Source organism: Lingula anatina, chromosome 3 (genome assembly GCF_051362555.1).
Source record: "Lingula anatina isolate TDL-2025a chromosome 3, LinAna3.0, whole genome shotgun sequence".
Classification (NCBI taxonomy): Eukaryota; Metazoa; Brachiopoda; class Lingulata; order Lingulida; family Lingulidae; genus Lingula; species Lingula anatina.
In genome coordinates, this window is record NC_141769.1 from 4989168 (window position 1) to 5015599 (window position 26432).

At 34.2% G+C, this 26432-nt stretch overlaps 3 protein-coding genes across 11 annotated transcripts; 1 reads left to right on the forward strand and 2 right to left on the reverse strand.

Annotated features, from left to right (window-relative positions):
• Positions 1 to 13525, forward strand: LOC106180765 (coiled-coil alpha-helical rod protein 1). Of its 3 annotated transcripts, none has more exons than XM_087007768.1 (21): positions 1 to 127; positions 4899 to 5118; positions 5361 to 5397; positions 5809 to 5963; positions 6256 to 6355; positions 6777 to 6964; positions 7256 to 7391; positions 7662 to 7769; positions 7998 to 8050; positions 8258 to 8345; positions 8739 to 8849; positions 9066 to 9172; positions 9411 to 9523; positions 9860 to 9968; positions 10415 to 10539; positions 11057 to 11127; positions 11454 to 11571; positions 11856 to 11957; positions 12283 to 12434; positions 12703 to 12847; positions 13195 to 13525. In XM_087007768.1, exons 1-21 carry the CDS (start codon positions 16 to 18, stop codon positions 13263 to 13265), a joined length of 2421 nt encoding a protein of 806 aa, XP_086863894.1. In that variant the 5' UTR covers positions 1 to 15; the 3' UTR covers positions 13266 to 13525. The 3 variants fall into 3 exon arrangements, with proteins under 3 accessions (XP_086863894.1, XP_086863895.1, XP_086863896.1); XM_087007769.1 differs by lacking the exon at positions 1 to 127 and adding an exon at positions 4297 to 4437; XM_087007770.1 differs by lacking the exon at positions 1 to 127 and adding an exon at positions 4355 to 4489.
• Positions 2456 to 3692, reverse strand: LOC106180768 (heat shock protein 27-like). The gene has a single exon (XM_087007784.1). It carries the CDS (start codon positions 3497 to 3499, stop codon positions 3005 to 3007), a length of 495 nt encoding a protein of 164 aa, XP_086863910.1. The 5' UTR covers positions 3500 to 3692; the 3' UTR covers positions 2456 to 3004.
• On the reverse strand, positions 13371 to 26241 carry LOC106180766 (protein O-mannosyl-transferase 1). 7 transcript variants are annotated; one of them, XM_087007775.1, is made up of 20 exons: positions 26118 to 26241; positions 25434 to 25526; positions 24465 to 24571; positions 23264 to 23367; positions 23023 to 23073; positions 22732 to 22878; positions 22324 to 22432; positions 21976 to 22041; positions 21522 to 21615; positions 20820 to 20975; positions 20422 to 20642; positions 19844 to 19936; positions 19091 to 19196; positions 18761 to 18853; positions 16929 to 17043; positions 16538 to 16632; positions 15964 to 16080; positions 15525 to 15651; positions 15000 to 15174; positions 13371 to 14752 (listed from the first exon to the last, which is right to left on the reverse strand). In XM_087007775.1, the coding sequence occupies exons 2-20, from the start codon at positions 25497 to 25499 to the stop codon at positions 14554 to 14556; spliced, it is 2241 nt and encodes a 746-aa protein (XP_086863901.1). In that variant the 5' UTR covers positions 25500 to 25526; positions 26118 to 26241; the 3' UTR covers positions 13371 to 14553. The 7 variants fall into 7 exon arrangements, with proteins under 7 accessions (XP_086863901.1, XP_086863897.1, XP_086863902.1 ...); XM_087007771.1 differs by lacking the exon at positions 24465 to 24571 and adding an exon at positions 24977 to 25107; XM_087007776.1 differs by having other exon boundaries at positions 26108 to 26241.
• Between the last annotated feature and the right edge of the window lie 191 nt (positions 26242 to 26432).

Genomic DNA, 26432 nt, shown 5'->3' on the forward strand with positions numbered 1-26432 from the left:
TTTTCAAATCAATATATGATAATCAAACACAATGGTGGTGCACAAGAGATAAAATGGGGCAAAGTTACTTGCCATCTGCAATACTTTTTTTTCATATCCACTCACAGAGTGTATGTCAAAGAAAAAAGTAGGTGAAATTTAATGTTTGTTGGCAATGTTTTGACTGGACACGACTGACCTACTTTCCATAGTAATTTTGTTTTCATTACTGTTTCGTTTGATGGAACACTACAATTAGAGATGTGTTGAAACAAGTCTTTTTGAAGAATGTTGGATTTTGTTATGCTTAATAAATTTGTCAATCATATGAACAATTTGTATTAAATGTGATAAAAGAAGTCTCGAAATATTTGTAGTTAACTAAACTTTATTGATTATTTAGCTTTGCATGTTTCATATGGAAGTGGCGGGGGAGTCTATTGAAAGTGTTTAGGGAGCATTTGCTGACTAACAAATATATTTCTAAGTGCAGAGAACGTGGTAAGAGCTTTATAGTCATTTCTTGACTGCATGCACGGTATTGGTCATGTTTCCCCCTCAAGTTATCGAAAAGTGCAATCGGAAATATTTGACAATACAAATTAAGTGACAAATCCCGACAACTTTTACCACGTTCGGCTGTCGAGAGGACGCAGACTCTTTTAGGAGAAACGGTACCCTCTACCAGGGTGGCAGACTATATAGGGAAAAAAGGGAAAATTAACCGAGCCAAATGGCTGTCTATTTATATAGAGACATATCTGTGAAAAATCAATCTGTCGCCCTGGTAGAGGTAGGGAAGAGAAACGGCAGGACAGTTCAGAAAATGTCGGAAACTGCATCACAGACCAAAAAAAAAAAAAAAATAGTTGTTGATAGATGGCGCAGTGAGTCTTGAATTTCAATTTAAAAACCAGTAATAATATTGGCAAGGAGTGAGGGTTTTGCTTAAAATTAAAAGCCTAACACCACCCATTTTGTCTTTCTCTCCTTCATCATTCTAGGAAATAAGGCCCCTAATATAAGTGTAAAATGGAAAGTGTTTTGCACTTAAAATTATTCACAACAGATAATAAGTTCAGGTTATTTCTGGCAATATCTGCATAATAACAGCAATATAAAAAACTAACTTTTTTAATGTTCTGTAAAAGGTAATAAAGAAGATTAAAAAATATAGGGTAACAAAATTTTTTTGCTCACAAGCTCCAAGTAAGCATTATACTGGTAAAAACTAGATCTGGAGGGTGACAAGCCATTAGCTGAAAACGCAAGGTTCCCTCTCTCACATGCATACATAATCTATCTCTCTCTCTCATTTTTCAGTAATGTACCTGCTGTAATTCATACCATATCAGTCTGTTTTTCTAAAGCCAGCATAATTTTTGGGATATGCTGCATATTGTTGCAAACTGTCAAAAATAATGTACGGAATTAGCTCACTTCGGGATTCATTGTTTTGCTATTTAATATTGGCTGCTATTGAAACAACACTGTTGAATTTATAAGTTTTGCACCAGTTTACTGGAGGGAGGGCAGTGACTGGCCTTGACCTAGGTTATCGCTACCATCAAATTCATGCGATTAAGTTTTGGATATAGTTCTCCCCCCTCCCCAAAGAGAAAACAAGAAAATTATTTCAATTATGGTTTAAACTAGAAAAGCACTCACTCAGAGTGCAGACCTCAGCCAAGGCAGCAAAGTCTCCATCCAATGCCATTTCACCCCTAAATTTTCGATAGTTTTGATTAATGATTGATTATTGATCCAGATCACCACCAAAAACTAATCATCTGTTCCTTGCCCCACTTCTGACAGTTCCTGAAAATTTCATCAAAATCGGTCCATAACTTAGTTTTTTATTATTGATTGATTATTGATCCGGATCACCACCAAAAACTAATCACTTCTAAGTAAACCCATTTCTGACCTACCCTGAAAATTCCATCAAAATTCATCCATAACTTTTTGAGTTATGTTGATGACAGACAGACAGACAAACAAACAGGTGTGAAAACATTACCTCCTTGGCAGAGGTAATTATTGTATTGTTATCTTGATTAAAGTGATTAATTGTTATTCGAGAGAGATTTTTATACTAATACTATTATTTTGATTGGGCCTAATATTTTTAGGTGCACTAACCAGGTTGATTAAGCAAAATCTATGTGACATCTGACAATAAGGAGCATATGTCAGCCATTTTACGTGGCACTTGGTCAACCCTGTCGATCACTACATTTCAGTCTAACGGCCATAACTAGTCCACTTATAGAAGATCTTGTTTAGCTTCGAGCTGCGTGGCTAAAAGCTGCTGGGCCAATACTCATAGAATCCAACCAAAATCGGAAACAAAAGATTCTTCTTTTATGTCAGAATAACTTTCATGGAGGCCAGTATTAAATGCTATATTCATAGGTACTTTTCCTTGCGATTTATAAATACCCCCCCAGTTGTCACTAACCAACAAGACAACACATTTAATTATAAAATATATCAATTTATTGGAAGAATAGAAATCAAAAATAACATTTACATGTTCTCTTAACACATGTGGTAACATTTAAACAAACACTATAAACTCACTGAACATTGATGTCACCATAAAAAACTTAAAACAATTAAGTTAAGCTTCAAATCTGTATTGGATTGTATAAAATGACAAATAATCATTTTCTTGCAGGTAACATTTGTTGGAAATAAATGCTTTATGCATAATAATCTCCTTACTCAACTTAATTGCTGCAGCTTTTGTGATTAATCACAAAAAAAAAAATGAAATAGAATTTCTAATCATGATTCCATCATAAACGTTATCTCTGCAAACAGTCACTTCTTGTGCAAAAAAATTACTGTCCAAATTTTCAAGCACATCTCACATGGCTGATCAAGTCAAGACACCGGCCTGCAATGTCAGTCCGTTTACACAGAACTGCATGCATCTCATCAGTCACATGCATACTAGTAGATTAGAGATCGAGGGGAAGGTGATAGTTCGTGCAGTACAAATTAATATATACAGTTTAAATTATGTGTGCTGAATTGCAATCTTGCGTTCCTTTGGCTTGTCCTCGATCATGTTCTCAGGGACAGGCGCCTCAAGGGTCAGCAGTCCGTCTGGACGAAGGGCAGATGTCAAGCTTTTCGGTTCCACGCCCTCTGGCAAAGTGAAAGTACGGGAATACTGGCGGAAAAGGGATCTTCCCTCGCCGCTCTCTTCGTGCTTGGCCTCGACGGTGACTAGATTGCCCTTGGTTTTAACGTCCAGTTCCTCTGGCTTAAATTGATGAACATCAAAGACGTACCTCAGCTTCTTATTACCATCCTCTTCCACGATGGGGTAGTTTTGACAGTGGTTTTCTTGCATTCCACGCACTTGTCCTGGGTAGTTTTGGAACATGTGATGGTACATTTGGTGCATCTGGCGGTTCATGCGATCCATGTCACGTCGCATTTCGGTCCAGGGATCTCGAACTGCCCTCTCTTCAACGAATGGCTCGAGCAAAAGCGGTAGCAAACTCATCTTGCTTCACGACAATTAACTGTGTAAGTACAGCAGTGGTAGTAGTAACTGGAGTGTTCGCTCGTATCGTCTCTCTCTCTCTCTCGGAGGCTTTGGTAAGCAAGTTGTCTTTGATCTGTGCAGCTGTCACGTTGCGACGCTTTTATACACAGCGACCAGCCTTCTAGAACCCGTGGAATGCTGTTTTTTACCTTGACCCGAAACGACTCGAATCCATGCAGATCTAGAACACTCCAGAAATACTGGTAGGGGGATTCGACAAAACGAAAGTTCCTGATGCAAAGACAGTTTAAAAGTTTTGGGCATAATTATTTTGAATGTAATGGATGTTCCGAAAGAAATTAAGTTCTAGTTGAATTGCGATTTGAATCGTTATATTCTTTTAGTATTTACAATCATGAAACAGTATATATTTTATAGCCTGTGACCCCTCCATAATAAACCCGTCTGGTGTTTTTCAATTCAATGAATGATAATCAAACACATGATGGTGCACATTAGATAAATCGGGGCAAAGTCTTTAAGTTTATCGGTATCTGCAATGCTACCTTTTCTATATCCAAATTGCATTTCAAAGAAAAAAGTAGGTGATATTCCATTTTTGTTGACTGGTTGTCGTCTGACCCACTTTTAAAAGAAATTGTGTTTTTGCAATTGTTTTGCAATTGATGAAACACTACAAGTAGGGGTATGGTGAAACAAATCTTTGAGCAAAATGATCGGTTCTGTTATACTAAATAAAATTGTCAATAATCTGTATAAACGAAATTAAATTTGATAAAGAAATATCGGGGCATTTTACTAAACTAAACTTAAAACATTAACCAGCTTTGCATGTTAGACATGGAAATGGCGGGGAAGTCTACACTAAAGGCGGTTGAAAATGTTTAGGGAGCATTTGCTGACTCCCGAATATTTTTTCAAATCCAGATGTGGTGGTAAGATCTTTTTGATCATTTCCCGATGCCATTGGTCATGTTTCCCTCAAAGGTATTGAAAAGTGCAATCGGACAGGTTTGGCAGTACGAAGTGACACAACGATCCACTGAACAGACATTTAACCATAACAGACTAGTGAAAGCCTGTCATAATCCTTAGTTCATTATACCCCCCCCCCCCCCATGAATAAAAAGTACAAATTGTTTTAAATCTGCACCAGGATGTATTTATTATTTTTGTTATTTTTGTAGTTGTAGTGATAACTAAAAGAACTTACAAGAACATTCTAGAATTTAGCAGATCATCCCAGCTGTAGTACTCGGTAGAAGTAAAGCTTCCAAAAATGTTCAGTAGCAATTGACAGTGATGTAAACGACCAAGAGTGAATATATATGTATATATTTTTGTTTTGCACTAGGCAAGAATGGTACTAAATCATTTTCATTATTATTTTCATAAGGTGGCATGGCTTCAGGTAAATCTAAAGAAACTCTTCTGCCACCGTCAGCTTTCCAAAGACCAGCTGCCTCCAAGCCTACCGTGATTCCATCTGCCATTGGAAAACATAAAGATCTTCAGGTGGGAGATGAAGAAAAAGAGGAAAAAAGATATCCCTGGAGAGAGTTAAATAGATTGTCAGATGAAATAAGTGATTTAAGAGCAGAGAACCGAAGGCTGAGGTATGTATGTTTAATTCGTTTTGCTGCATAAATGATTTGCAGATGCCCAATGTATGCCAGAAAATTTAAATACATGTGCATGCAGCTAACTGGAATAATGATTCATATGTCAAAACTTTCATTAGATAATTTTAAGCATTTAAGAGGGTTAAATATATATCAGAGAAATGTGTTAAGCAAAAGACGTGCTTAATATGTTAAGTACAGTATGATTGTATAAATTTCTGCTCACTTTTTTACAGGGATAAAAAGCCTGCTGCTATCATACCCACAAGTGAGGTGAGAAAAAAACATTTCATAATAGCATTAGTACATATTGGATCATGATTTGAAGACTTAAGTGTTTTCAGTGACTGAATAAATTTTTTCGGTTTCTTATTTCCGTCTCCTGTTGTTGAACTTACTGTAATGACTCCATCCTTTCAATGGGCATATCTTTCAGATATATTATTTTGGACTCAAATAAAAATTATATTTCTTTAAAGCATTTGTGGTGCTTTTACTACATAGAATAAAACTAAAACGTGTACTCTTTTCAATTTTGTTGCTTCCACCCAGTAAGAATGTTATAATTTTAAGCATTTATGATTTGGAAAAGTCAAGTATCTGAAAAAGTCACAATTTCCTCTAACAAAAAGATTGAGTCCTTCCTGTAAATAGATATACATATGTATTTCTGGTCATTGGTAGGAGATCAAGGCCAGAGTGGATGTCCACCACTCGCCCTCTGAGAGATCAGACAGTCGCCATTTTGATGACATCATCAGCAGACAGGCTACAGAGGTTGCTGAGCTGAAACTCCAGCTCAGTAAAGCAAAAGCTGATCACAATCAAAATGTGCTAAGGTGCGTTTCTCATCCAATTGATAATGCATGGTTAGATGTGCTTTTGCTGGATTTTTTTTTTATCTAAAAATATAAAATTGAATTTAAATAAGTATCTGTATATGCTATAAGTAAATACATAAGTACATTTAGATATATGGTCAGGACAACATACTTGCCTCAAGCCAGGCAGTCAATTATCAGGATATGGCGCACTAACAGTATTGCAGTACTTCCTTCCTCTCTTCTTTTCTTAATTTTATTGCATACATGTATTGGTTCAGGAATTATTATTATAGTATTTTGTCATCAGACTTGAAGGACAGATTGCCAGCAGTGATATAAAACATGAACAAACATTGGCAAGACTACAAGAAAAACTTAGACAAGAAGAAGAGAGATTTAAGAATGAGGTATTTATACATTTATGTGTACAAACAGGGGTTTTAAATCAGTAGATCATTAAATGTAGGAGGGGGGCATTTTGGGACAACTGAAAAAAAAACAGCCTTTTCTTAGTAGCCCTGAGTCGGTGTAAGAGATTCTGATAGAAATCCTTTTGAACAAAAGTTTGTGGCCTCCTAGATTTTTGCTTAAGAAAATGTTGGACAAAGATTAAAAACTATGTTATTTTAATATGTTTTATACATGTGGGGGATGACTTTTATATATGAAAGGGGTATTGAAAATGCTACCAAAATTATTGTTAAAGCAATAAAAAATGAACATTTTTTGTTGAACTTGTATATGAAGTTGTTGGCTTGAAATGAATTCAAGCATTCTGTATTATTGTATCATATAGTATTCTTCATTTTACCATCTGTCTCTTTGCAGATAGACATTTTGAACTCAAATCACCAACAAGAGCTGTCAAGATTAGTAGTACAAGTGTCAGAACTAAAAGGACAGCTGCAACACCAACAGGAAACCAGACAAACTAAACGAGAGCAGCTGGAGAATGAAATGAGAAGATTACTGCAGGAGAAACAGGAACAAGAAGAAACAACAAAAAGAGATTTAGAGTAAGAATAGTATTGAATTTCAATTATCTCACCATGTATGTAAGAGTAAATGATTTTGTGTACAACAAAATTTAGGGCACATTCATTCTGTGTAATTTTATTCTGTTTGTTAACTAAGGTTAATATGTTGGATGCTCTTTCTTAAGTATTATGAATAACCCTTGGATACCTCCTAGAATATCAAACGGTCAGTCGTTTGATAAAAATAAAGCTTTAGATTTAAACACGATAAATAAAACATGAGACTTTAAAAAATTTCCAGTCAGAAAGATTTTTGGCTTTTTATTCTAGTGAAAAAGAAGCTCAACTGTTTAACCAGTCCAAAGAGATCCAGAAGCTGCAGAGCTATATCAAGCAGACTCAGGAATATGCACAGTCTACAGAAGCATGGAGAATAGACAAGCAAACCATGGAAAGAAAACTTGCGGTAGCTGGATTTCTTTTATGTGAAGTTTCATAGAATTTTTTTATTCTGCAAGCTCATATGTAGTTTGCTGTGTGTTCATATTTCAGTTATGTGTGTGTAATATGTGCAAATAATGCACCCTTTTGGCTTGGTCACAAACTTTGCAAAATGTTTATTTGTAGAATTCATAAGTAATGAAGAAACAAGCTAGGAATTTCATGCGAATGTAACCAATTATTTTATAGTATTTGTATATTTTGTTTTTCATTCTCTTAAAAAATCTTGATTCAGGAAGTGCAGGGTGTGAAGGAGGGTCTGGAGTCAACTCTTCAGTTGCTTCATATTCGACTGAATTCTTTGAATGAAATTCTTTCAATACAGGAGAAAGAACTATCTAAGGTTTGTAAAACATATTTTTCATTAAATAAGTTACCAAACTATTATATATATGATTATTTGGCTTTTCAATGATATAAGACATCTGTTTGATCTAGTATACTTTTAAATGAGTCATTGTATATGTGAAACTAAAATGGTACAGATTAGACCAACATATAAATTAAGACAAACCAATCTGATGCAGTTTTCAAATTAGTTGTTAATGTATCATATATATTTTCGTTTTAGACAAAGGGGGAAGAAATAAGTGAGAAAAAGAAAGGTGCAAATTTACTTACAAGGTAAATACACTTTGTCATGTATCTGAGAAACTTGCTCCTTCTTTAACAAGTTATTGCAAAGCTTTCTGCTTCTGTACCCAATAAAAAGAAATATAAAAATGTAAAAGTTATGCTTTGTTGTGTTTACTGATTCAAACCTTTTTAAATTTTGATGCGTTCCAATTCACAAGATATATCTTTCTACAACATTGAATATATATTTTTCAGATGGAGAGAGAAAGTGTTTGCTTTATTAGTACAACAGAAGTCTGCAGATATAGTGAGAAAGAAAGATGAACAAAACTGGAATGCAAAGGTACTTCACTCAATACATGGATAAGTAGAAATTTAGGCACAGTAGTAGTAACCATGGTCATAGTCCTGGGGTGGGAGGGGAGGGGGATATATTTATAAGTCTATCATGGACTATACACATATCTTTCAACAACCAGCCCACGACCCTGATAACTATCCTATGTTATTTTCTAGGATGTGATACATAAATTTTTGACTAATCACTTAAGTGTTTGTAGTCACATTTTTTTCCAAATTAAAGATGAAGCAGTAAAGTGAAATAAATATGTTAAGTGTTTTGCTTAGATTTTATGCTTTATATTTCTAGCTTTACATATTTTTATTTGTTCATGCCCTTTTACAAAGTCTTGTCACTTCTGTTTCTGCACTTTGAGATTCATGAATGTTTTTACAGGTCTCTGCAATAGAACAGCAACTTCAACAAGCTTTGAGCAAAAACCAGATGCTCGTCCACTCGATATCAGACAAAGAAGCTCAGTTAGAGATAGAAAGGAACAACTTGAAGGTTGGTAGTCTATTTGAATGAAACCACTTGTTTACATTTTCTTTTTTTTTTTTTTTTTTTTTTTTTTGTTAAAAATTGTCTGGATTTTAGTTCTTATTTTCCTCATTTCATTCTTAAAATATTTTCATAAACTGTAGTTGGAAAAAGTATCGATTCAATGGTCCCAGATAAATATATGTTGTACTTGATATAAAGTTGGTTTCTATGTAACTTCAGACTACCCAGAATGCTCTGACCAAAGCACAAGAGTTGGCACTCAGTTTAGATGAGAGGTTGCAACAAGACAGGGACAAGGTGGAGATTCTTCAACAGCTTGCACAGTGGTAAGCAAAATTAAAATATGATTTTTTAACTGGGATTTAATGATGCATAACATAAAAACTTCGAAAAAATCAGGTTTTGGAATATTCAGTAATGTTGTGCCACTCTGAAAAAGCGTTCCCACTTGCCTTTTCAATTTGAATCTCATAAGTTTATCAGTTTCATTGTAAAATGCATGTCTATATTATATGTTTACTGTGTAACTAAGGTGTTCCAAGTGATTTTATTTCTGTTTTTCAGTGTCCAAGAAAAAATGACTGACATGGATCAGATGCAGTCAGGAATTCTTGGAACTCTCAAGTCCTATGGACAGAGAATAAGTTTTGCCAGTGGCCGAGTGGAAATGCTTCAAGGTAGGAAGCTGGGTTTGAATAATTTAGCCACTGCAGAGTTTCTCTGTCACTGGCTGTAAGTTTAGAACTTGTCTTTACAAGATATTTTCTTACTGGTTGGTTTATACTCAGAACTTTAATTTCTGTATTAACATAATTGGTATTCGATGCCTTGGCATTAAATGGTCAATAATTTTTTTTGCAGCCTGATAAACTGGTTGCCGTGTCTTGAGTTCGCTATTTCAGATATATATATATATATATATATATATATATATATATATATATATATATAACCTTAAAGGAAATGGCAGTGATTTGATAGATATGATTATGACAATAAAATGACATTTTCAGGCCAGTTTGCCAGGAAGGAGGCATTCTTAAGGATGCAGATGTCAGAAGAAACGGAAGCCATGAAACAGAAAACAGTTCCTGAAAAACCTGCTCCAGTGGATGAAACAAGGTAGAAGTACAAGGTCACCCATTGATTAAGAACATAATTTTGCCTTAGCAGGAGAATTGAGTTAGCTAGCCTACTTTTGCGCACTTTGACATTAATATAGATATATAATTTTTCATATACACACAGTGAAATGTCCCTTAAACTGAAAACCATGTGCTTCATTAGACTGGACTTTGATAGTGCATTACCTAAACTATACGATGCATACAATGGCTACCTGTTAACAACACTTAATTCACTTTATGACAATAAATATGCTGAAGTGATCTTTAAAAAGTTTACTGTAGTAATAGCAAAAAATTATATCTTCAGAAATATTTTCACTGTTCATAGCATAGATTTAATAGTTAAAAACTGCTCAAAAGTCGGTATTTAATTATATATTTTGCCTGTTGAACCATTTTGATAGACCAATATAACACACTGATATATCCTTAATGGTGCAGTGGTTCTTATGGTCAGTTGTGCCAGGAACTAGAGAGAGTGACCAGAGAGAGGGACAGTCTGGCCACACAGATCAGAAAAGACTCTGAACTCATTGACCAAAAGGTTGGAGACGTAAGGCACAAATGTGAGTGAAGTGATAGGCAAGAGACCCGGCATCCCTGTCCTGTTTTAAAACTATTTTCCTTGGAATATTTCCATCATGTTGGTTTGGTTTTCTGTACAGTAAATTGGTGCTGTGTGGAAAAGCACGGATTAGTGATTAGAAAAGTATAAATCATGAGAATATACATTTATGTGTTCAAGTGCAGTCATCCATATAAGTCTACTGTTCAAGATTTTCTTTGTCATCAGTGTGTTGGCATAATTATCAGTGAGATGTTTGAAAATATACGTGTGTGTGTGTGCACCTGCAAGCATGCATATATGCATGTTAGGATTAGTAACTTAGGTATTTAAACTTTGTGAGCAATTAGTGCAATCTTTTCAGATATCTTGTATGAAGATAACTGTCCACTCCACTAAACTATTTGACCTCAATACCATTTGATATGCTCTGGCTATGTTCTTTTTGATTCAGTATTCTATCTTCTTTTTTTTCTTTTAAATCCATAATAAATACTAATTTTTAAAAACCATTTTAGATGAAGGAGAAATAGAAGGGTTGAGGGACAGAATAAAACTTCTGGAGACCTCTGTAGAAGACAGAAATCAGGTGAAATATTTATTTTGAGACATTAAGCACAATGTTGATTTGTATTTGTGGTATTTTACATATTGTGACCTGCATTTCATCTCTGTACAACATCAAAATCATCATTATTGTGTTGTCATTATTGAACGATTGTGACAGACGAGAAAATTAAAACACGCTCATGCATACCTACACGCACATGCATAAACACACACACACACACTGCTTATGACTTAGTTTGCAAATAAAAACATTATTCTTTTGGTTTAAATTTTTGTTATGCCTCAGACTAAATGAAAGCGCTGAAGATGCTAAAGAGCTTAATGTATTGTAAATTATTGTTGTAGAAATGTCACAGGCTGAGTGAGCTGCTAGAGGAGGCCCAGAGTGGACTGGAGGAGGCCAGAGAAGCCGTGGACAAACTGAAGACTGACCTGGCCAGGCAGCAGTTAGAGGCTGAAAAAGGTGCAGTAACTTCTGTAATAAGTTGGAAAAAAAATTAAGGACAAGTGTTCAATATCAGTGTGTAATGTACCAAGGTTGTCATGTCTCAACAGTGATGTATGTATTACAAGTTTTTGACTGTTGGTTCCTTTTATTTTTTGGTTGTGTATTTTCTTGTCCAATCAGGTATTTGACATATTAAGGAATGGTCTTATAGAGTTTAAGTTATTGTATATAATGTTCCTTCTTGGTGTATTTATTACATGACATTAGTATGTATTTCAAATATGTTAAAATTTTCACAGCACTCAAGGATAAACAGACCAAGGACGAGCAACAGTTCATTGAACAGTTCACAGAGATGGAGAGAAAGCTAAATGATGCCAGAAGAGAACACACAAAAGCTGGTAAGTATATTTGTTCTGCTTTGTTTAGTTAGGTTTGCCTCCAGAAGGGATGTCCTTAAAGTTGTTCAGTCTTCTAGACAATAAAATTGATATTTAATTTAGTCTTACTTTATATGTTTGGATTAAAAAGGTTATTGTAGTAACACCACATGAATTTGTGAATTTGGACTCTTTTGAGGAAGTGATTGTTATTATGGGCTTAAAATTAAATCAAAATTTTTAAACACATTTTCTTCAAAATGAATTTAAAGTTATAAATGCCAGGATTCATCATCAATATCTGTAAGTCTCAGACGATTCATGCACTGTTGTTTTCAAATACCAGTTGTTTCGCTACGGCAACAAGAGAGACAGATGTCAAGAGAGAGACAGAGGGCTGCTGACCAGGTTAAGGGGCTGGAGGACTACTACAAGGTGCAGCTAGACAAACTACACCATCAACTTAAAACTTCAGAGAGGGACAAAAATTTACTGATGGTAAGATAAAGATCGGGGTGCTTAGCATTCTTATGAGGTCCATTTTGATTTTAAGTAAATGATAAACCTTTACAAGTGCTGTCAACCCTCATTGAGTTACATTTCAATTGCAAAATGTATAATTATTTAAGCATTATATACTATAGTTTATTTTTTCATCATCACTGATTATTTTTTAAAAAATTCTTATATACTTTTCTGTGAGGAAAAAGTGAATAGACATTTTGGTGAGAAAAGTAATTAAATATATTTCGTAATTGAAATACAGGCCACATTGAGACAAGAAGGTTTGCTGAGTAAAGTGAAAACTCAAAGAGCTTCCCCGGTGAATTACGAGTCTGACAGTAGCACCACTGATGATAAAGAAAATATTGAACCATCATCTAATGCTGCACAGTCACAAAGGGTCTCAGGTATATATTAAACATTATTTGAAAATAACGTACAGTTTGAAAATGGCTAATCAACAATTTTCTGGCACTGTGCTTGCTTGTCCTTACCATATTTCAAATGCTAAAAATACGACCTCATTTCAATATAAACTTTAATCTTGTGCCACAAAAACATAACTATAATATTCAAGAGGTCAAATGGGCTTAGCAATGTAGTTTTAAAAAGATTAAAATTTAAGCCAATTGTAATCAAAATATGCTTGTAAGTTATAGGGAAATACATTTCTTTAGATTTAACATAGATTTACTTGTAATAAATAAGTTTGATAAAATAGTAACTTGATTTTATCCAATTAATTTTCTTTCAGAACCATTGAAGTCAGTCATTGACGATATAAAAGCTTTAACTGAGGTGGCCTCGGATTCTGAAGACTCTTAACATGTGGGCAGATCAGGAACTATTTAATATAACACCATCTTATGGACTTGGCTGTGATACTGACATAGAAAGCAATTTGTTGTCTTCATCGTTCTTTATTTTGTAAAAAGTATTCTGAAAATAGTTGTACATTCTGTATATATTAGTATCAGCGATAAAATGTGTTCACCATTAAAACGTATATCTGCATATTCACCAATACAATCTCATGTTACAATATATTTCTTAAACTGTATAATAAATGTCTATAAAACCTTTCAGCTAGTTTTCACTGTCAGATTTGTCACATACAGTAGACTTAGCATGATTCGGCCAATTTTGGAACTGAAATACTTGTCCAAATTTGTGATCAATGTTGAAATTAATTTTGGTTGATGCAAAAGAAAATCCTTTTCATAAAATTTGTTTGAGATAAATCATAATGTCTGTTATTAGGTGTCAGGATGTTCCGTATTTCCCTGACTACCATTCACAAGGGATATTTGATATATGTTCATGTACTTGCTATATCAAATATGATCAGTAAAATTCTACTACTTCTATTTAAAAATATTGTCAAAATGTAAACAACAGTTTCTTCTTAATGGCAAAACTTATCCACAGTACCAAACCAACCTAGCTTTTGAAGTTGAAAACCCTGAAACCTATAAAACAAGATATGCCATTTATCAGTAAATTAATCCTGCAACACTTGTAAACATTTTGTGCAAAAGTAACTGAATGACAATTGCATATTCTAGACAATTAAATATACAAAAAAATTCCACCTTAGAAATGTTAATGAGGATAAAACCTCTACAAGAGATTCAGTTGGTTACAGATTAGTTGACACCCTCCTAATTCTACCTAACATACATCTACTTGGACCTTTAAATCAGCAACATCCAGTACTTTTAAAATTACCTTGGTTGTCATGATTGCAGTTCAAAGGATTTTTATTAAATGTAACTGAAATATGTAAACATAACTAATTGGGATTATTCTTATCCATTTTCTCAATCTCTTCCTTATAAGTTGTAATGTAGAGATATCAATCACAAGCAATATGGCTCCAACTAATTTGTCTAGTTGTGCAGCAGTGGACCATTTTGCCGAGTTCATACATCAGGTGAAATATGGAAGAGCTAAACAGAGCTCCATGGTTCCCTAGCCAAACTCTCCAGAACCATAATAGAAGGCTCCATGACTCTTGCAGGCCATGTGTATATTTCTCAAAGTACTAGTTAATATTAGTCTAAACTGGAATGGTAAATTATATTAATAGCTGGCAAAACATTGGTAAAATGCTCTATAAAGAGTAGACAAAATCCCATGACTCTCTCCACTGCAATTTCTGCAGATGGTCCGGGGTTAGTATTGTCGTTCCTTGATTTAGAACGCGGTATTTGTCGAACTGGTGGTACACTGCGCTACACCACACCAACACTGCTGCCACAAACGTAAACTTGCTCACTTGGTTTGCTAGTCTATTATGCTGGGTGATATAACTGAAAAATAGAATAAAAAATATTAATTGGAGATGAGCATCCGAAGTATGAGGAACAAGAAAAAGCACAAAATTTGTAGACACTGCAAAACTCACCACCTTACCACATGGATTAGCTTTTAATTAATATTATCAATAAATCCCAAGCAACCTGCAGGAAATACATTCCACTTAGTATTTCAAAAAGATGTATTGAAGTGAATAAAAAATGTACTACACTAATATTTTCTGATATCAGGTCCACCTACTTTAACACAGAGTACACGTGATCAATCACTGCAGCCAGAACCATGAACTTGAAGAGCACCCCGGGCAAGTAGTGGTGAAGAAACATGGTCCTGTCCTGCATGAAGTAAGGCACAAAGTTCACCAGGAAACCTCCCAGTAGCAGCTCTCCAACCAAAACAAACTGCTGCCACATTGCTGTAAAAATAATACATTTTTTGCTGTATTCATTTTATTCCCATACAGCACTGTCCTGTATTTCAAACCAATCCAGGTTTATGAAACACTTTTAATATCATACAAATGCTTTGGTCAAATCTCTTAAGCTGTGTTTATTAGCCGTGCAAAATGTTTATGATCATTTTTTACAACATCTTTCAAGAAAAGTTTTACCCCCTTACAACTTCTCACCGGACTTAAAACATTTGAGAAAACAAATAATCTATAAAGTAACCCACAAAACTTTCACAATTTTCTGCCATTTAATGTTTCCTAGACAATAATTATTAGGTAGCCTTGTATAATTTTACTTCAAAATGTCCACTCACCTTCTGGCAAATCTCGTATATCCCTCTGTCTTCTGAGTAAATAGAACAGTAACACAGCACAGTACGTTAACAGAGCCAAAGTCCCAGTACAATACAGGAGTGGGTTACCCAGCAAATGAATCTGTCTCTGAAATAAAACAATACCATTGAATTAAAACCATTATGATAATGTGTAAACTCAGAATGGTTGTTGGAGTAATTTGTGATCATTAGAATGATAATAATACAAAGATTTCTGGATAGAGTACAGTGCTGAAAAGTAAACAATACAACTAGGACCCATTTGTAAAGAATGTGGCAAAATCATTTTTATCATGACATTTGCATAACTCTCAAATAACGCAAAAAGATCCTACAGGACATGCTGAGTTTCAAACTCTCTTTCTCTGTAACATTAGAGCTCTCTGTACTGTTATAGATAATTTCTTTTTTTTTTTACCTTTACATTAGAAGCTGCCCAGTAAGCCACATTCTTGTACATCAAGGGCCAGTCTAAAGGTGTGGACCCATAGCGGTGGTCCAAGTCTGCATCATGTCTGGTATACAGCATTTTAACCTGAACAAAATAAAACACAGAGATCAACAAACTAAACTTACAAAAAAGAAGACAGACAAGCAATATTAAGACAGAATCTGGCTGACTATCTAATCCCCATTGAAAAGGGTGATATAAACACACCAGTGATGAGTCAGGACAAAATTAAAAATTAATAGAACTTAAATCCAAATTGCTATGCTGACGATACGAAGTGTTTAATTAATGTCTTAACTTGATAAAAAAGGAGTTGTTTCTAAAGAGACTTCACTTTTTTTTCTCTCTATGAGGAACAAGTTTTTGACCCTTCATAAAAGGTCCTTGATCTTATGACATACTGTCAATGCAGCCTAAATGAACATTACACAAGTAACAATGATAAACCTATTTCACCATATCTTACCCTGTTTTATAAGAACTATAAATGAAGTTTTATATAAACTATAAGAACATTGGAGGGAATGCATTATCTTGTTACCTGGAGTTCTTTGAATTTTTCCCAGAAGCTCAGCTGTGTTGGTTGAGTGGGTATTAAGTTTCCTTTATTGGATGCTTTCTCAGCAGTCTCACCACCTAAGAGAGGGAGAAAGTCTTTTACTACCACGAATAATGTATGTCACTGGAAAATTTATATTTGAAAAAAATTAAGAAAGGGGAAGGGCTCTATGCTAACAACAGATATCACCAAATTGAAATTACTGATGCCAATGAAAAATTTATTACAAAGTGGTGAAAATCTGTCCCCTTTTTATCACAAAAAAAGACTGAGAGAGAGAGAGAGAGAGAGAGATAGAGACTCAGCATTTGACATTCCAGAGTTTAACTAAAAGAAGAGGGGCAACCTTTGCCTTTAATTTTATATCCCTTACTTTTGGTATATCTGTGTTCCTCAGCATTCCACATAGCAGTCTCCTGACCTATGTTAGTGTCTGTAACAACCTCGTTTTGTGAGAACCCCCACTCAGGCAAGATCTTACCACTGGTCTGGAAGTCAATGAAATTAATAAATTGACATTTTTGACTTTTGACAATATAAACTAGAGGATCAGAGAGGCGATACCGCCTCTGGATATTGTACCACCAGCTGGAGTAAGTGCATTCGTATGGACCCCCCCCAAAAAAAAAAAAAAAAAATTGGACACCACCACCAGTCTTGTGCTTGACAAGCTCTATAAAATGCAATAAACAAGAGTTCTCAAAATATGAAAAAAAAAAAATCAAAAAAACATAACAGTTAAAATGGTCCAATCAATGAGATGTCCAAATTAACCTGTATTTTCCTAACAGTGATCACTCCTGTGATTTTCTAGACAATAGGCCTATTGGTTTTCCTTGAAATGCATTATCAGTAATGCATATACCGGATGCTGACAAAAGAGAAAACCTAGGAACAACACTGGGCAGATCTCTGCTAGTTTTGAAGATATGAAGGGCAAGAAAATATGCAGAGTTCAGTTTGAGGTAAAAAAGTAGGTCAAAGGTCAATTTCAAGGTCACAGTATATGACTTCCTATATAAGTTCAATAGTAGTTATGGGCATTTCTTTGCCAATGTTGGAGATATGAAGGCCAGGAAACATGCAAAGTGCAGTTCATCATAAATAGTAGGTCAAAGGTCAATTTCAAGGTCACAGTAAGATTGCCAGTATATGACTTCCTATTCAAGTTCAATAGTAACTTTGGACCTATTTCTGCCAGTTTTCGAGATATAAGGGATAGAAAATTTGCAAAATTCAGTTCATGTTGAAAAGTAGGTCAAAGGTCAATTTCAAGGTCACAATAAGAATGCCAGTATATGACTTCCTATTCAAGTTCAACAGTAACTATGGGTGTATCTCTGCCAGTTTTGGAGATATAAGGGCTGGAAAATTTGCAAAGTTCAGTTCATGGTGAAAAGTATGTCAAAGGTCAATTAAAAGGTCACAGTTAGATTATCAGTATATAACTTCCTATTCAAGTTCAATAGTAACTATGGGTGTATCTCTGCCAGTTTTGGAGATATAAGGGCTAGAAAATTTGCAAAGTTCAGTTCATGGTGAAAAGTAGGTCAAAGGTCAATTTAAAGGTCACAGTTAGATTACTTCTATATAACTTCCTATTCAAGTTCAATAGTACCTATGGGCGTATCTCTGCCAGTTTTGGAATATTTAACATTTTTCCCACTGAATATTGCGATGTTGTAATTTTTGATATAGCGCAATGCCTAAACCATATCGAAAACAAAAAAATGGACACCACCTCCAGTATTGCACTTGACAAGTTCTACAAAGTGAGATGAACAAAAGGTCTCTGGCATTTACCATTCCAGAATAAAGGCAAGAGACGGGTCGGGACTAAAACCATGAGTACCGCCAGCGTATACGCTGGTGGTACTAATAATACCAGTCCTGTGTGACATCAAGTTAGAAATTTTACCTTTTAAATCAGTTAAATATATTCTTATATTACTGTAATAGCCATCATGGATACAAAATAACAATAATAATAATATTATTAATATTATGCATTCAAAATTTACAATTTAAGCTTCTTCAAACTACAGCTCAATTCAGAAAATCACCATTTTAGTATCTCACAAGACACCATTCTCAGGTAATGAGGGAATTGCCAGACACTGAAACACTGGAGCCAATGTGATTATAACTCTGGAGTTAAAGGGTTATCTGAATAAACTATTGTTACAACTTTAAGGTATATCTCACCTTGAGGACCTGTGATGTGTTGAGATGAATGAATCTCACTTGTGAGGTTATGATCTTCCATGTGTCTCCTTCTGAGTCCCTGTTAATGATGTCCTATAACATAATATAATATAGCATATATAAACAGGAAACACCAAAATCAGCATGTGCAAAAGACAATAACTATAGATGAAAATAGCACTCATGTTATTGATAAAAAGCTACTTAGACTAAAATTCACATAAATAAACAAAGATTATACAGTTATATGAAATTATGGTCAATATTTCTATTTTCAGTAGGAATATAGCCTTTGATTGTCCCCATCCCCCCTCCCTCCCTGAGACTCACCACTTTCCACCAATTCTGTGGTGGCACCCGTCCATTAGTGAAGTTGAAGTCAATGTAACAGGAAACCTCTTGATGGTGGTTTGAAACTGGGGCACCAACATCATGGCTATAGGATAAATTATCATCAAATTAAAACACGAAATAGATTTCTGAATTGTATGTAGTGGGGTTTAATGTGTCTATGTGGAAGTACTGGAATTTTTAGTCATGTAAGACTTGTAATAACGGGATATCTATACCATGGATGTAAATGTACAGCAAATAATTTTAATCATGTATATCTTGTTATTTATACACATCAATGATACAAAAATCTGTTAACAAAGTATTGTTGTGGATAAAAGGTACAGTAACTGTAATATTTTATATTGAAAAGTTGTAATTATAAAAAACTGTGATAAAAATTATAATTGCTCAAATATTTGCTCAAAAAAAAAAAAAAAATAGCTAGGAAGCATATGAAATTTCCATGATGCCATCACTAGACAATGATTATAACACAACATAAGCTATTAAATTAAAACAAAATGAATAAATTATATTCCTTAAAACAGTGTTTTGTTAACTTGGTAACTTTTATAATGTTGATGATTATGATGTGATGAAAAGTGACTTTGTTAGAAAGTACGAGAAAGTTTAAGAAGCAAAATACTGAAATGACTGAGGCATTTGAAATTATCAAATCGTTGATTTAGCTCAGAGACCACAAAAAAAATTTATCCTCAAAGTTAAAACCGCAAGTCAGCAGCATACCTGTTCAGATATCTTCCAGTCTTTCCATGTAAAAGCTGGACAATATCACCATGTTTTACATGTACTGGAGGTTCATCAACATTCAGGTCATCTCTAAAAAGTAATTTTACATATTGAGGAAACTCAGAAATATACAAAAAATTCAACATCAGAATAAAACTCCAGATAATCAACAGCAGCAATGTATTGACGCAAATATACCATAAATATATATGTTTGTTTGTATAAATAACACGATAGTCGACTATTCTCTCTCTCTCTCTCTCTCTCTTCTCTCTCTCTCTCTCTCTCTCTCTCTCTCTCTCTCTCTCTCACACACACACACACACACACACACACACACACACACACACACACACACACACACACACACACACACACACACACACACACACACACACACACACACACACACACACACACACCTTTAAATGCACTTTTAGTTAAGCTTAAATAATACCTAAATCAATCAGAAACATTGATCTGTCTTTAAAATATCCCACAATCTACCACATGCAAAAAGACAAAACTTCCTTATATTGAACTACCATGTCCACATTACTTCAGAGAATACTTACTTGTCTGGATGTTTCACCACCCACCAGTTGTTGGGATCTTTAAAATTATAACAGGTGACCTGTTGCTGCTGGCTGCTGCCTCTCTTGCCCTCGTAATATTTAGGGTAATTGAAGGCGTGGGAGTGAAGCCAGCATGGTTTACCGTATGAGTGGCGTATTGTGATCTGGGATCCATATGCAATGTGCTGAGGTTGGCCTCTCGTTATTGCTGCGAGCCCTCCCTGAAAAGACATATAAGCAGGCATAAATTTTAAACCGATCCCTAGAAAGTAGGAAAATGGAAAAAAAAAGGTTTAAAAATTTTTTAAAACAGGGAGTTTTATTGCTTGTAAACAGCAAAAGTAGGAGTTATTTTATAAAATGTAACAGATCGTTATCAAACCAAATCAAAAACATACCTCTAGACTTGCTTGAAACTTGCTGGACATATTCCCGTCATACACTCCAGACTTAGTCAGCAAGGCAAAATGTATGTAGAATAATCCCACATAGAACAACACAGGCAAAACAACAACCATGACCAGTCTGGATAGGAAGTGCAACCACATGGTGAACTAGAAAATAAAACAATACATACATGCCTCATAATTGTATATAATTGTATATTTATTATTATGATGATGATGATTATGAAAGTGGGCCTTTTAGAAAATCTGGAAAATGCAAGCACCAAAGGTGCATAGCTCTATATGGGGGATCGGGGGGGGGGGGGGGGGGGGTATATGCAACACACAAATATCTGGTTTTTCTGGATAAATCTGGAAGACTTTCATCTGTGATTATATGTCAAACATAGAGCCAAGTACTGAACTGTACCACTTGTGCTCAACAAACATATTGTTCCAAACAGAAAATCCCCAACCATAGCAAAAATATATGCCACACAAAAACAAAAACACATTTCACAAATCAAGAACTTTATCTTGAAAATGATGAAATCCATATTCTCATCAATCAACAAACTTTGTCATGAACAAAACACAATCCTTTGCCAAATGTGAAAATTTTTCATAAAGCATGTAATAAAACAGAAGCTTGGAAATGGGTCTAGAAATATAATATAATTTATACATACATACATTTTATGGTAATCAACTTACATCAGGGATTGTTTTGTCATCCAACAATTCCCAGAAGTCCCTGACTACCAAGACCAGGATGAGGAGACCAGTGAAGAAACCACCATACTTGATCCTGTAACAGATGAATTCATCCACGAGATCCATGATCAATATTCAAATTGTTACAGATAAGTTAACTTTGATTTAAATGTTAAATTTGATCTCTTGGGGTAGATACTACAGCTACTGTCCTTCAAGGAATAATTTCAAAACTAGACAATTATGTGCAGTGGCAAGAAGATAATAAATAAATAAATAATAAGTCATTTCCATGCAATTAAATATTACTTACTGCAGCCTTAAAATAATATTTTATTGGTTAATTACAGTTATTACTGGAAAAATGTATCTAAGAGTAATTAAATTCCTGAAATACTGTTTCTTCAGAGCTACACAAAGTATATATTACGTCCCAAAAAAGTAATACACTTACGATAACGAACATCCCCAAGACAAGCCCATCACAGCCAGACAAGTAAACCAGGCTGGAGAAAAAGGTCTGAAAATATCAGTTAAAATATTAGTGAGTAATATATATAGTTTTTATTCCTCCAAAATGTTTATCATTTTTTTACATTTTAAAATATAAAACTAAACCTGACAAAAAAATTGTGTCTTATATCTTGTAACCATAGTCGTCATCATGTGTAGGCATGGATAAATTATCTGAATTTCTTGAAAAATCAAAATAATAATAAATAGATAAAAGTAATGATCAAAATTTGTCCATGAGAATTCTGTGTGTCAGAAATTCACATCACAGTATCTATATCAACATTACCTGTTCTTGAGTTTTCTAAACTTAAGGTATCCAATAAGAGACAGAAGATTAAACATTTGCATCATGCTCTCCATCAGCATAAAACGAGACTGGGTATGCAGGGAGTTATCTGTCAAAAAAAAAAAAATAATAATAATCACTGCCTCATATTCAACATACAAAGAAAACAACAATTTCAGTATTATTTTCATATATAATAGTAAAATATTCCATTTTTTTTAAAATAAAACTAAAAGTGAGTCAATACTTACAGCAGTATGAACTAATAATTGAACAAGAATTTCTCTGCAGTTAAAAACAGCACAGATTAAACAATAAAGAAAATCATGTGTAAGATGCCAAGCCCATCTTTCTAAAAAAATCTATAAAGCTAAGAGGCTAAGGGCTACCAGGTATTAACATACTAACCACATATAATAATAAAGGAAGCCAAGACAGCAGTCCCCTGTCTGAGCCCCATCTCTATAAAAACTTGATATGCTAAGGGCACCACAAGGCTGCCACAGATGGCTGGAATCAACCTCATCTGCCAAACTGGAACATTGGCATCGTATTCTGGAAAAAAATTATATCAATGTTACAACCTTTCATGCACACTACAGGGCATAATTAATTTATTCCAGAACAATAGCTAAATATGTCAAAACGAATCACAAAATATTCATGATTTAGATACATTTTCCCATTTAAAAGAAATACCTTTTCCAATATTTTCATACACAAAGTCCCCTGTGTATCCGCAAAGATAACCTGAAATATAGAAAACAAAACTTAAAACTTATAAACACCTAACAGAGGTGAGAAAACCATTTCTTTAAATTTTCTCAACTCAATTTCTACACAGTGTCTAAGTTGCAACAGTGACCCCAGAAAGAAAGTCACAAAAACTAATCTTAAGACAAAGTATCCAATAATTATTTACATAAAAACTGCAACTTACCAACAAGTGCAAATAACATCTTCCCGAGTGGAGGATTGAGATCATAAAAGAAAGTGTTCTTGATATAGAAACCAGCATACTTGCCAAAGAAAAGCTCATCAAACCTGAAATAAAAGAGATGCATTTCTAATAACCTTAAACACAAATGATATGAAACACTTATGACTTTGGAATAAAAAGATATTTCTTGAATTTTAACTGTTTTTAACTGTTTGGTCAATTACATGTAATTTCTCATTTAACATAAATGTAAATCTCATTTTTTTTTAGAATCTGAGTACTAATATTTATCTCAATTACCAATTTGTATTTCTTATACTTAGACATGGTTTTTGGTTGTATGGAAGGAATTGCTCAGTGATCTTATGACCACAGGGGATGCTAAAGGCAAAAAAAGTAGTACGAAAAAATTTGTAAATCTGCTTTAAATTTAGGACAAAAAACATATCTGTGCACTTATGGGATGTGACCTAGAAAAATCTACCAACATTGAGATAGCATGATATAATGAAATGTGTTAAAATAGGAATAACAAAACAGAGAAAGAGAATCAGATCTAAATGAAAGATTAAAATGCACAGTCAAAAAACACACATGCACACATTTCCACACTTGGGAATTATTTTGTCGCCATGGTTACTATGATGATATGGTTGCATGGTAACAATCCAAAACACTTCATATCACCATGATTACCAGTTCAACACAGCATTATAAGCAGCATTATTGTTATTTTGACCAATAAGCAAAAAGAAGCAATCTTCCATGCCTGTAGGCTAACATGCTGTCAGAATGGGGAGAGGGTTTCAACATCAAAACATTGAATTTCAGCTATGATGTAGATGTTCCATGTATATTAAGTTTACTAATGACTTTTTTTGTATTAAAAAAAAAACATAAATTACATCATTTTGCTCTTCTAAATTCTTGAGAGAAAGTGAAAGATTTCTTGTGCTCAAACCACATCAATCTGCTCTTTTGAATTCTTCACAGAAAGTGAAAGATCTCTAGTGCCCAAACCACGTTGACAAAATAAAAGTAGATACCAGTGACACTGTATTCCAAACAGTACATATTGCCAATGACTTGTCAATAGATTCACTTTCACTACTGAAAACCTTTACATGGTAATTTTGTACCAAATGTTTACAGAAGCCACTGGTTTATCCACCCCCAAAACAACAGACACACACATACTCACACAATCTCATTAGGTTTTTCTATTTCTCTTTCTCTGAGAACCAGAGTTATTGCAAAGAGAGTTGTCTGTACACAGCCATGGGCCAGAACTGTTTTGGAATGTGTGCTCTAAAAGTAACATAAGCACAGCACCATGAATCAGGGAAATTAATATGATTGATAAAAAAAGGCTCACACTAGCATAAAACAGATTTGCCAAATACTATAGACAATATAATTTAGCTGAATGAAAAAACAAATATTTGATGCTTTTATTTTTCAAAATTATTGTTCGGTGGATTGGACAATCCCACCAAAACAGATTTTTTCTGACTTCAATTCAGATATCAAGCATCCACTCTTTAAAGGTGGCAAACCTTTTTTTTCAATGAAAACAATCTAAGACTCTTTTAGAAACCTCAGAGCCAGAAACTGTCCACATCATTTTTTAATACTGTCATATTGTCTATATCAAATTGGCTTCAATTGAGAATATGCATGTGTAAACCTAGATGAAATTAAAGGACATCTTACACAATGGCTCTAGGTTGGTGTATTTCTGAGACCCTCAACACAAAGGCCACTGCAAATAATACGACTTGAACAAGGTCAAATTCAGCAGTAAATGAGAAAGCCAGAAAACGGCTCTTTACGGACGTCGATTCCTGTGTGAAAATGATGAAATAATTATACATTAACAATTCAACATTGCCAGTTTGAGTTATGCACCATAATATTGGTTCAGGTTCTAGATAATTACCATTAAAATGTTATTCTCTCTGCCCCTTTTTACAACTTGAATATATATATATGTTTTTTTTTTTCAAAATGCACAATTTGAAAAGAAATATTTTTCTATCAGCTGTAAATATACTACAAGATGAGCTCATAAAAATTTGTAATGTCTTTTACATGAAATCTGTAAATGTAATGTCTTTTACTTAAAATGTGCCATGTCTTTTACATAAAATAATGGAATGCAAAGACCAACCTGAAGTCCCTCATCTTTCTGACACTTGGAATCTTCAGAAGATAGTTTTTCTGTCTTCTTCTCCATGGTTCTTACACAGTTTACTCATCTAATCTGATCAAAGAAATAACAAAAACTATTAACTGTTAATTTATAAAGAACATTATGATTTCAAATACACATTGCAAGCATTAAATGTAAGAGTTCCCTCCCAGTACGTAATATTTCAATGCTTTAAAATGGGGAAAAAGTATTAAAGTAGTAATATATTTGGAAATTTCGTGCGTGGCATTATTTTATTTTTTCATTCAATGTTTGGTTTTTAAAAATAATTTGAATGGCAGCATTGGTCCCCAGGGAAAGGTACACAGACCCAATCGGAGTTGTAAAAATTCTGCAACCAAAATTCTTTGCTTCGTCACTTCACAATCTCCAGTAAAATGCCTGGCATCACTACGATAGTGGGGTATGGGCTTTCAAAATCTGGGGTAACTCGTATGCTTTCTTTGTCTCACTTCTCTTATACACATTACCTGGGCGTAGACATTTGGTTTTGAGGGTCACTAGAGCGTGAGAATGCATTGGGAAGGTGTTAGCGAGTCTCGAGTCGACGAAAGTCAGGAGAACACTGGAAATAGAGCCCACATCTGAATGCGCTAAAACATATTTCGTGAGCACCATAGGAAGAATATTACCTTAATTTACCTTTCAGTATAGCTGGTTGCAATATTTGATCGATCTCTGCAGTTTTGGTAATTAAACGTCAATTTTGTATTGTGGTGTCACCAACCTTCACCGCCATTTTTCAACAAAGACCTCTTCAATAGTAGAAGACCAATTTCGTAAGCACTTACAGGACTTAAACGTTCATTATATCTTAAAATTATATTTAAAAATTAAACATATATACGTAATGTAGCCATTCTCCATTTATATATTTGTGTAAATTATATTTTTAATGTTTTGTGTGAGTTTTGCACCCATTTAAGGAATTTATTTGGAAACTACAAATGCCTTTTT